At 41.7% G+C, this 12355-nt stretch overlaps 2 protein-coding genes across 23 annotated transcripts in view; one reads left to right on the forward strand and one right to left on the reverse strand.

Annotated features, from left to right (window-relative positions):
- Positions 1-12355, reverse strand: part of LOC129053009 (uncharacterized) — a 160525-nt gene that overhangs the window by 109657 nt on the left and 38513 nt on the right. For 21 of the 22 annotated variants that reach the window (XR_010138994.1, XR_010138995.1, XR_010139000.1 and 18 more), the window contains exon 1: positions 8578-8667. The exons of the other annotated variant lie outside the window; for it this stretch is intronic. The gene's annotated coding sequence lies outside the window, so the exon portion shown is untranslated. Of the gene's footprint in view, positions 1-8577; positions 8668-12355 lie in introns of those variants that run through there. 22 annotated transcript variants of the gene reach the window in all.
- On the forward strand, positions 9023-10061 carry TCEAL1 (transcription elongation factor A like 1). The gene has a single exon (XM_024240638.3). It carries the CDS (start codon positions 9023-9025, stop codon positions 9503-9505), a length of 483 nt encoding a protein of 160 aa, XP_024096406.1. The 3' UTR covers positions 9506-10061.

Consider the following 12355-nt stretch of genomic DNA (forward strand, 5'->3'; position numbering starts at 1 on the left):
TAATGCTCTGCCCTCACAGAGTACTTCATCAGACTTGTAATTTACCAGAAATGAACAATCCAAATAACAACAAGTATTGGTGAGGATGAGGAGAAATGGAAACCCTCATACGCTGCTGGTAGAAATGTAAAATGACAGTTCCTCAAAATGTTAAACATGGAGTAACCATATGACCCAGCAATTCCAGACCTAGTTACATACCCAAGAGAAAAAAAACCCACAAATACATGTCCACACAAAAACTTACACAAATGTTTATAGCAGCATTATTCATAATAGCCAAAAGGTGAAAAGAATCTAAATGTCTATCAACTGATGAATGCATAAACAAAATGTGGTATATTTAGATGATGGAAAACTATTTGGTCATTAAAAATAAAGTTTTGATACATGCTACAATATGGATGGGCCTTGAAAACATTATGCTAAGTGAAAGAAGCCAATCACAAAAGACCATATATTGCATGATTCCATTTATATGAAATACAGAGAACAGGCAATTCCATAGAGACAAGGAGTAGATTAATGGTTAGCTAGGGTTGGGGAGGATGGAGGGTAGAGAGTCTTAACCAAAGGGTATAAACTTTCTTTATGAGGTGATGAAAATGTTCTAAAATTGATTGTAGTGATGGTTACACATATCTCTTAATATACTAAAAGCCACTGAACTGTACACTTTCAATGGGTGAACTCTATGTCATGTGAACAACAACTTAATAAATCTTTTTTAAAAAAAAAAAAAGAATGAAAAGGGGTCATTATTACAGATCCTCTAAGCATGTAAGGGACAGTATGGTAGTATTATGAATAACTTTATGCCAATAAATGCAATAATGTAGATAAAATGGTCAAATTTCTTGAAAGATACAAATTACCAAGCTCACTCAAAAAATAAATAGAAAACCTGAACAGAAGAGTGGTGTTTAACCACCAGGTCTCTGAAAGAAATTAAAAACCCTGATTCATAGAGTATCTGACTTCTAAAGTGTAAACTATGGCCGATTTTAATCAATCAATGTATCATCTCTGAATGTAGATTTGATAAGAGATAGTGACAATCAGCTCTCAATAGCTGGCACAGGCCAGTTCCAGTATACAACTGTCTATATCTTTTTTTTTTTTTTTTTTTTTGAGACGGAGTCTCACACTCTCGCCCAGGCTGGAGTGCAGTGGCGCGATCTCGGCTCACTGCAAGCTCTGCCTCCCGGGTTCATGTCATTCTCCTGCCTCAGCCTCCTGAGTAGCTGGGACTACAGGCGCCCGCCACCACGCCCCGCTAATTTTTTTGTATTTTTAGTAGAAACGGGGTTTCACCATGTTAGGCAGGATGGTCTCAATCTCCTGACCTCGTGATCCGCCCGCCTCCGCCTCCCAGAGTGCTGGGATTACAGGCGTGAGCCACGGCGCCCGGCCCTACCACTGTCTATATCTATAAAATAAAATTAATTTGTTATTAAAAACTTTCCAAGAAAACTCCAGGCCCAGATGCCTTCACTAGTGAATTCTATCAAACATTTAAGGCTGAAATAACACAAATGTTAAACAGACTCTCAGAAAGTAAAGGAAAAGGCCTCCTCTCTACATAATGAGGCCTGAATTACCCTGATGCCAATACAAAAACATTACAAGAAAACTATAGACATTATGTTTATAGATGCAAAAATTCTTAACAAAATTTTGGGAATTTGAATCCAGCAATAAATAAAAAGTACATATATATTTATCATGACCAAGTGAGGTTTATCACAAAAATGCAAAGTTGGTCAAGTACTTGGAAGTCAAATTAATTAAACATATTAACATAATAAGGAGAAAAATATGACCACCTCAACAGATACAGAAACAGCATTTGATAAAAGTCAATAAAATCTCTCAGGAAACAATTAGAAAGGAACTTCCTTAACCTGAAATAGGGTATCTATTAAAAAAAAAAAATCACAGCTGACACCACACTTAATAGCGAAAGAATGATTTCCTCTTATGATACGGGATCATGCAAGGATGTCAGTTCTCACCACTGTTATTCAACTATGTACTGGAAATCCTAGTTAGTGCAATAAGGCAAGGAGAAAAGGTATGTAGAGGCCGGGCACGGTGGCTCACGCCTGTAATACCAGCACTTTGGGAGGACAATGCCGAAGGATTACCTGAGGTCAGGAGTTCGAGACCAGCCTGGTCAACATGGTGAAACCCCATCTCTACTGAAAATATAAAAAATAGTTGTGCGTGGTCGTGCGTGCCTGTAATCCCAGCTACTCGGGAAGCTGAGGCAGGAGAATCACTTGAGCCCAGGAGGCAGAGGTTGCAGTGAGCTGAGATCGTGCCATTGCACTCCAGCCTGGGCAACAAGAGCGAAACTCCATCTCAAAAAAAAAAAGAAAGAAAGAAAAGAAAAGAAATGTAGATAGGAAAGGAAGAAGTAAAAATGTATTCATAGACGAATCATGATCATGTACATAGAATGCCTTAAGAATCTACAAAAAGTTATTGGAATTACTAAGTGAATTTAGCATGACCTAAAGATAAAAGGTCAATACACAAAAATCAAGTATATATTTTATATACTAGAAATAAACAATTAGAAGACAAAAAATTTAAAGTACCACTTGCAAAGGCATCAAAAAGCATGAAATAATTAGAAATAAAGTTTATTAAATATGTGAAGATTTTATATTGAAAATTATAATACATCACTGAGAGTAATTATGGAAGACCTAAATAAATGAAGTATAATACCATGTTCATGTATCAGAAGACTCAGTATTGTTAAAGTGGCAATTCTTCTCAGATTGATCCATTTATTCAGTGTAATTCCAGTTAAGACCACAGCCAAGAAAAGCCTAAGACAGCATACCAACTAAAAGTAATATAGTATTCTAGATGGCATCCTGGAACAGAAAAAAAGGATATCAGGTAAAAATGAAGAAAATGGGAACAAAGTATGGGCTTTAGTTAATGATAATATCTCAATATTGGCTTGTTAATTATAACAAATGCACCATAGTAATGTAACATGTTAAAAATAGAGGAAACAGGGTTTGGGATATACAGACACTGTATTATTTTCTAGATTTTTTGGTAAATCTAAAACTATTCTAAAAAAGAATTATATTTTTAAAATAAAACACGACGTTAAAAAAAGGCAACAGGAGAAAAAAAGCTTTATATTTTATTACCTACAATGGTACTTTTTTTTTCTTGCTTTTTGAATAGAGGCCTTGCATTGTCTTTTACACTGGGCCCTGCAAATTATGGAGCCAGCCCTGCCTCTGTCCCAGCCTCCTTCCCAGGCCTCAGGCTGAGGTTGTTCTGGGTGCTTGTAAAAGTCCCTGAAAGGCCAAGGCTAAGCTGTGGCTCTGCTGCAGCCCAGCAGGGAAGGCCAAAATAGAATGAGTTATGTGCTCTGAGCTTGTCTGGATTCTGGGAAATGCAGCAGCAGCCACAGTCTGCAGGTGGTCCCCACTCAGGCCAAATCGTGTTTCTAAGCAAAGGCCCTCCCACCTCAGTATGGTGGGCAGTATGGAATCATAGCTTCCTAGAGCTAGAAGGGACCTCATTCATGGTTCTACCACAGCCCTCGCCCCCACCATTTAGGGAGAAAAATGATACAAATAGAGGCAAGGAGAGGGGTAGGAGGCTGCCACACCTCCAGAGCCTCCAGGGAGTGAATGACAGCATAAGTCTTGCCCAGACCCAAGCCTGGTACTGTCTCTCTTCAGCCCAGGTCTGGACCCACCTTCCCTGTCCCTGTGCATTTCCAACAGCCTGAGTTGCTACTTAGCCTTTCCTCACAGCCCCTTCCTTGTTTCTCTGAGCATATACAGGATGTGTGTGTGTGTGTGTGTGCGTGTGTGTGTGTGTGTGTGTGTGTGTGTGTGTGTGTTTGGGCCCCAGTTAGGATGAGGCCACAAGCAGAAACAGAAAAGAGGAGGCTTCTGTCATTGCTTTTCCTACTTGGGAATTTCCCCTGGGGCAGGGGTAGGGGAGGAGCCCATGAGAGCCACAGGCTGGACAGGGCCTGCTGCAGTCAACAGCTGCAAGTCTGAGAGCAGGTACTGCCATTAGTGCTATTAGGAAAGAATGCAGAGGCAGCAGCCACAGAGGGAACGTCTGGGCTGGAGAGGGCAGAACTCCTCAAGTCCAGGCAGACAGGCTCTGCAAAGTGAAACCAAGGGGACTCGCAAAGAAGGAGAGTTCTGTTCCTGCCACAGAAGTGCAGCCTCCCCAGCAACAGGAATCCCTGGAGGAGAAACCCACCCTGGGCTTTTTCAGATCCCCCAGAGAAAGGCCACACCACTTGGAGACTGTTGTCATGGCAGCAGCTGCCCAGTGCTGTGTGTAAATGTGGGTGGAGCCCACTGCCCAGGAGCAGTTTTACATAGTGGTTAAAGGTACAATCTCTCATGCCACACTGCCTATGTTTTGTTTTTTTTTTTGTTTTCTTTTGTTTTCAGATGGAATCTCTTATTGGCCAGGCTGGAGTACAGTGGCACAATCACGGCTCACTGAAGCCTTGAGTTCCCAGGCCTCTAACCTCAGCCTCCCAAGGAACTGGGACCACCTGGGACCGCAGGTGTGCACCACCATGCCTGGCTAATTTTTATTGTTTCTAGAGACAGGGTCATGTTACCCAGGCTGGTCTTGAATTCCTGGGCTCAAGCTATTCTCCCACCATGGCCTCCCAAAGTGTTGGGATTATCGGCGTGAGCCACTGCACCTAGCCTTAGGTTTTAAATCCCATCTCAGCTACTTACTATCATCTGTGTTTCCATGGGAACAATTTGTCACCTCCCAGAGCTCAGTTATCACACTTTTGAAATGGATTTCAAAACACTTAAACACTCATTGGTAATAATGGACCAAGCAATACACCCTCATAGGACCCTAAATCAAGGGTATCAAATCAAATCCATCAGAAGGACAGCCCCACCCCAACCCCAACCCTACACAAACAAGTAGCAGACCACACTTCTTTGTAACAAATGATTGTCATTTGGTGGCAGAACCACCTTTACCTTATTCCCTCTTGAGAGTCCTTTCTCTTAAGGGAACCCGAGATCAGCTACTGCTGGGCAGACTTAGAGCCCACATGGAGACTCGGTCTTCATTCCTCCTCTCCTGCTTCTATTTCCTCACACCTCCTTATCTGCCCTCCATATTTACTAAGTTCTCATCACAGTTTAATTTATACCGGTTCAGGAGCTTTCAGGGACTATAGTGTCTTCTATTAGCAGCACTAGAAAGCAAGCAATCTGAGAAGCCACATGAGAGATGAAAGGAAGGGAACTAGCTCAGCAGGGCATACTCCTGGCTTCACATGCAATAAGGAAAAGAAATTTTTTCACTTAGAGTCAGAACTCTCTGCTGAGATACCTATAGATCTTTCCTGAGTTTGCTGACTTTATCATCCTATTTAGTACTAGTGGCATGCTTTAAATTAATGATTTGCAGCTAATATACAGAATGATAGAATCTGGATTCAAAGATTGAGGGAGTGAATCTAACGAGACAAAATTTAACCCAGAAAAAATTAGAAGCTTCTATACTTGAGTTAAAACTAAAAAGATTTACAGAAGTGGATTAATAGCTTGAAGTATGAAATAAGGGAGGGGTCTAGTTGACTGCAACTTAAACTGGATTCAATTGTGTGATATGGCATTCACAAAATCTACTATAATTTGAGGATGCATCCATAGATGTATAGCACCTATTCTAAAATGAAGGAGGTGATAAGATCACTCCATTCTGCACTAGGCAGAATATTCAGTGTTTTCAGAGACATTTACACATTCAGGAATGTGTAGAATAATGAATGACTTTGAAAAAATATGTCACATCAGAAATGGCTGAAATAACTGGGGAGATTAAACCCCCCAAAAAAGTCTTGGTGAGAACATAATTCTTTAAGGATTATGTGAGATGGCATATTGAAAATACTTAGTGCAATGCCTGGCATAAAGTGCACAATTAGTCTTAATATTAAAAGGATGTTAATTAGTAGTATTGTTAGCACTATGTCATACTATTATTATTACTATTATTATAGTTAATGCTTATAGAGTGTTTTCTATGTGCTAGGCTCTATTCCAGGTCCTTTACATAGGTTGACTCATTGACTCAGTTATTCCTCTTACCAATTCTATGAGGTAGGTACTATTATTGTCTCCAATGTTGTAGATGAGGAAGCTGAGTCACAGAAGATTGAGTAGATTGCCTAGTGTGTCTCACAGAATGGAAGGGGAAAGAACCAGAATAGAAGCTGTGGCAATTTTAAGCTGTCAAGGATGAAAGGTACTTTTATTATTTTATACCTGTTCTGTACCACTCCAAAGGGCAGAGCCAGGACCAATGTGTGTAAACTACTGGGAGGCAGATTTTAACTCAACAGAAGCAAAAGTCAATTAATTAATTAATTTTTAAACTCTGAATGATTAGAACGTTCTGAGATTTCAATGAGATATCTTATAAAGCAGTGAGTTCTCCATCACAGGGTGTAAGAAGAATAAGGATAGAAATGAATGAAATGGGACTTCTCTAGGAAAGAAACTATACAAATGAGAAACCAACCCTTGATGAAAAAATAAGGCATAGTGAAACTTGGTTTTAAAGACACATATCACAGAGAAATTGGAAAGTAAAACAGTTATAAAAAAGATATGAAGGTAAACTAATATTTGTCTAAATGCTATCTCAACACAAAGTTAATCAGATGTCAGAGAAAAGCAACAAACAGTTCTTAAAAGGGGAAATTTCACATGAATTTCTGTTCAGAAACTTACTAAACAGCCTGGCTTTAAAACAAAATCCCAGGATCCTCGCAGATCAGATGGTCATCTACCCTGAAAGTGTAAAACACGGAGGGAAGGGAAGTAGTATGCTCTGTGGAGGAAAGAGCATCTGCATAAGAAAGTAGCATCCAGGCTGATGTGAGTAGATGAGAGGCAGGCATAAGGTTAAAGATCATAAAATACTGTTAGATAAAAAAAAATACATATTGCAATGACAATTGAAAATACTAGCATAATTGTAGTCCTGCTATTCAGTATGTGGTCAACAGAATTATTGCATAGTTTAATATGGAATGCCCTCCCTGCTGCATCTATCTTTTGGGGTCCAGCAGTCCCAGAACTCAAATATTTGTTGATTTAGTGAATTAATATAAACTTCCTCAACCAGAAGCACCAAGAGGTGGCTGGTTAAGGATTGAGAGTCCCAGTAAAATCTATTTATTCTATTATGAATAACTACTGAATAATTTATATATATGTACACACGTATACAAATATATTTAATATATATTCAGTGTGTATACATGCATATATATGCGTGCATATATATACACACACATAGAGAGAATAATGCCAAGCTCTCCACCAAGGACTATCCCATTTCAGATAATAAGTGTTCTGGACTGTTTGTACTTAGATGGACAAATACGTATTTGATTTATAAAAATCAAAGTATTCATTCTTTTTAGATCTACAAACTTTACAAACTTAACTCTTTCTAGAGGTCTAGAACTGAATGATTACCAATTTAGATCTGGGAGCTCAAAAAAACAAAATGTGATGTCAAGAAAAAGTGAAAGATTGTCTCCCATGAAAGTAACAAGAGATGAAACATGCTGAATGAGCCTAAATGGACTTGATGGAGATATGGATGTGGATTAAACTGAGAGTGTTGGGATATAAGGATATAATACTGATTTATGAAGGTGAACAGTCAAACGTCAGTGCAGGATCTGAACTGCAGGGGAAATAAGGGGCCTTGGTGGCTAAGGAAGGGAGGAGGGGAGAAAGAGGTGGTACTAGGGGAAGTAGCACAGAGGAAGAGGCAATACTACCCGAGACTAGATGCGGACCGTCTCTGGCAACCAGGAAAAGGCAAATACAAAGAGAGGTGAGTGACAACGCCTGGTATGTCTGGGGTCAGAGAACACTAGCAGGCAGTAGCAGGTGGCTGCGGCAGGGCCGCAGATCAAAGTGGTAACTGGGGATCTGAGTTCGGCAGTGACGCGCGTCCCTCACGTGACCAGGAGCCTCTATGTGCCCAAGTCCCTCTCGTCCCGGTCTTTTTTTTTGCCTGTCCACCATCTCCCTATTACCCTTTGGTCGAGAGGGAAAGCAGAAGAAGTAAGTTCCCTCTACCCTCTTAAATCCGTGTGGGTGTCGGCGCTGCGTAGTAACCCGGGGAATGGGGTTGACAGAATCGGGATGGCGGAGTCCAGGCCTTTCCCTAAGCTCCAGCCCCGCCCCCCGCGCCCACATTTCTGTGCAAAATATGGTGGTCTTGGGAGCGGGGTGGGGAGGCGAGTGCCTCCCCCGTCCCCCGGGAGGGGGGTACAGACACTTGGAAATAGTTTCTAAGAATGCTTCGCTTCCACTTCCCATCTGAAAAGAAATGGCAAGCTTTGCGGGGTGGGGAGGTGGGGGCACGGAGGACGAAGCTTGACGCAGGGTCTGAGACGAGAAGAGAACCCGAGGGGTGGGGGGCGTGCAGGCAGTGGCTGGTGCCCAGAAGGTAGGGGGTGGGGGGTGTCAGTCAGTCCGTCCCTCCTCCCCACTCCCCGCCCCCTACCCTGTCTTGCGTCTGTGTGCAGGTCTGCTGGTCACAGCGGGGCACCTCGAGGAGAGGACGACTAGGAGCACACGGCCCGGAAAGGTCCAGGTCAGGGAAGGGGTACGCAGCGGACCGGGACTGGGGCGCGAGGGTGAACGCCGAAAGGCATGGAGTCTGCAGGCCGCACTGTCCCGCCCCTGTCACTGCGGGCGAGGCCTGTAGCAAAGCCTGCTGGGAAAATGGTGGGCTTTCGGGAAGGAGGGGGCGACCGGGAAGCGGCGGAGTCGGGAGAGCCGGAGAGCCTCTGGGAAAGCGCAAGGTTGAGGACCTGGGCCCCGAATCAGGAAAAGGCAGGTATTGGAACCCACGGCCTGGGTGTTAGTCCAGCCGCTTAGTATTCTGACTTTATTCTGCCTTTCTTTTCTCCTAAGAATAACTGTGCTCGAGGAAGAAAATTCCCAACATGGACAAACCACGCAAAGAAAATGAAGAAGAGCCGCAGAGCGCGCCCAAGACCGATGAGGAGAGGCCTCCTCCGGTGGGGCACTTTCCCGAAAAGCAGTCCCCCGAGGAGCAGTCTTCGGAGGAGCAGTCCTCAGAGGAGGAGTTCTTTCCTGAGGAGCTCTTGCCTGAGCTCCTGCCTGAGATGCTCCTCTCGGAGGAGCGCCCTCCGCAGGAGGGTCTTTCCAGGAAGGACCTGTTTGAGGGGCGCCCTCCCATGGAGCAGCCTCCTTGTGGAGTAGGAAAACATAAGCTTGAAGAAGGAAGCTTTAAAGAAAGGTTGGCTCGTTCTCGCCCGCAATTTAGAGGGGACATACATGGCAGAAATTTAAGCAATGAGGAGATGATACAGGCAGCAGATGAGCTAGAAGAGATGAAAAGAGTAAGAAACAAACTGATGATAATGCACTGGAAGGCAAAACGGAGCCGTCCTTATCCTATTTAATGTGTTCGGCCTTTAATTCTGTTTTGCCTGCTAATAGTATTGCCATTGCCACCTGGACTTTGTGTTTGCATTTTCTTAATGCCTTTTCCCATATTCTGAATTTTAACTTTTTGTGAGGCTTTATTTTAGATGTTTAGCATGTAACTCGCTTAAAGTTGGAGTTTCCCCCTAAAATCTACAAGTTTCCCTCTTTCAGTCATGAGTCCTACATATTTGCATGAAAGATGTACATTATATATTGTGAAACGAAAAAAGCAATTTTCAAATGGTATATATTGTATCCCATTTTTGTAAAAAAATGTATATTTATATATTAATATGCAAAGAAAAAGCTAAAAGTATATACTTCAAAGGCATAACAGTGGTTGTGTGGTAAGATAATAGGTGATTTTTTAAATTTTTGTTTTATCTGAATTTCTCATTTTTTCAAGACAAACGTTTTACTTGTGTTGCAAAAATATATAATGAAAAAATCACACAATTTTGAAAAAAATGTCAGTCAGCTTATAACGACAATGTGGCACTTAATAAATATTTGTCAGAACTTAAAAAAAAAGTGAATCCTATGTTTTTTTCTGAATCTCTTAGGCACAAATATTAGCCAGATATTGATTATATTTAATAGTAATTTTGTTCTCATTTAAATAGGAATAATACTTGCTTTACAGTGCTACTGTGGGACCAGATGAGAAAAAGATTGTGTGAGCTGTGTTTGGGGTCTTTATTCCACCTGTACAGGCAGGACCCCAACCCCTATAGATTCCCTGCAGACATAGGGAATGTACCCAAAGGAGATCTCACTTGTGCTCACAAACAATTCCGGTGAGATTCCAAGTGAGTGCCACATTCTATTCATGTCCTGCTGTACTCTCAGATACCTACCGTATCTGCTAGGCACAGCTGCTCCTTCTCCTGGGTCCTGATCCTTCCACTGGCTCTCATCCCTGCTGACGTGCTGGAGTGCTTAAGGTACAAAGCCTCACTGATTGCTCTGGAGTCCCTGGTGGGCCCAAGCTGAATTGCGTCTCCTGCAGATATATGAATGCCCTTCTTCCAGCTTTAATATTGCACTTAGCTAGGAGGCTGCCATCTCAATGCTGCTTAGACCTCAATGTCTTTAAAAAATGCTTAATAAGGCCGGGCGCGGTGGCTCACGCCTGTAATCCAGCACTTTGGGAGGCCGAGGCGGGCAGATCACGAGGTCAGGAGATCGAGACCATCCTGGTGAACACGGTGAAACCCCGTCTCTACTAAAAATACAAAAAAAAAAATTAGCCGGGCGTGGTGGTGGGCGCCTGTAGTCCCAGCTACTCTGGAGGCTGAGGCAGGAGAATGGCTTGAACCCGTGGGGCGGAGCTTGCAGTGAGCCAAGATCGCGCCACTGCATTCCAGCCTGGGAGACAGCGAGACTCCGTCTCAAAAAAAAAAAAAAAAAAATGCTTAGTAAAATAGTTCTTCAATTTTTTATTTCCATTTAGGACCTTCCTTTTCTCCACTGGACTCAAACATGAGTCCACCTTTTCTCCACCTGACTCAAACATGATTCCACTAGGTCCTGGGCTAGGAGACAAAATTATTGAGCCAGACACCATGCTGTGTACTCAGAATTGGAACTTCCCTCCCAAATATCCAAGGATAACTATCATTTTAATTGTTTAACTTGCCTTAAGGTGAGTTCTCTCTCGGTGGCTTCTGGCAAGCTTGCCTTGCCAATTCAGCTGACTTGCTCAACTTGTATAAATTAAAGAGGAAGATAATGCTTAGGCTCACTAGGACATTCCCCCTTCTACACTGCTCCATATCAGCAAGACACATGCAAAACTACTTTCTACAACATTAAAGTACTATATATGTATATGTACATAAACATAGATATGATTTCTCTATTAAGCTACCTTTATAAATCCTAAGATTTTGTTTTATTGATCCTGTTAGTGCTAGAGATACAGAGAGTGGTTAATAATGATTAAAAATCATGACCCAGTCATGAACTCTGAGATTCTCTTTGATTGACTATATAAGCTTTACTGTGTTGACTTCTCTAGAGCTATGATTTGCAATTCCAAAAGGAACATGGTGAAGGAGGGATTGTTAACTGAAATTCAACATTAAAATTATTTAAATATTTTATATATCAGTGTTTCCCTTATAAAAAATGCAGAAACCCGTTTTCTATGCCAGACCCAGTAAATCTGCTTTTTCATAAATTAGCACACTAAAAGTTGGATAGCCACTGGCATATACGGTATACTTCTGATTTTATTGAGAATAAACTATAATGTAAATGGAAGAAAATACAGATAATTGTGTCAGAATTAAAAGGGTGAAAGCCTCATCCAAGCATATTTTTAAGTAAGCAACTAAAGATAGTAATACAAATTTTATAACATAAAATTTAGATTTCTTACAGCAAAGCAAGACCTTACACAAAATTAAAACCTAAGAGACAACTTAATAGAAATGTATTTTCCATGACTGATGTTATATAATGCCTTACATTCCATACTTTCAATATGAGTAAAATGCATCAGAAGTAAATTCAAAGTTCTCCTTTAGTAATAATCTCAAAAAAATGGTTGAGCCAGCCCTGTACCCTTGGCTTTCTTTTGTTTTTATATTTTTACCATACAATGCCATTTGGGGGAGGTCTTCATGTCTCCAGAACACTCTTCAAGGCCAATGGCAGCCTGATGGGTGCTGGTAAAACTGGAATTCTGGCTGGAGTGAGATCAGGCTCCAGGCTCACTGGAATTAGTTTTATAAGAGAGGATAAATCCATCCCCCTAACGCTAAGAGCGGTGGTGCTTAGGCAGGAGGTGGAAGGGCTCACTCAGGTCACATTCCCCTCTG

This window comes from Pongo abelii, chromosome X, assembly GCF_028885655.2.
Source record: "Pongo abelii isolate AG06213 chromosome X, NHGRI_mPonAbe1-v2.0_pri, whole genome shotgun sequence".
Lineage (NCBI taxonomy): Eukaryota > Metazoa > Chordata > Mammalia > Primates > Hominidae > Pongo > Pongo abelii.

Bases quoted from the DNA above. Each gene is read 5' to 3' on its own strand.
- TCEAL1 (XM_024240638.3), top strand. From the start codon at position 9,023: ATGGACAAACCACGCAAAGAAAATGAAGAAGAGCCGCAGAGCGCGCCC.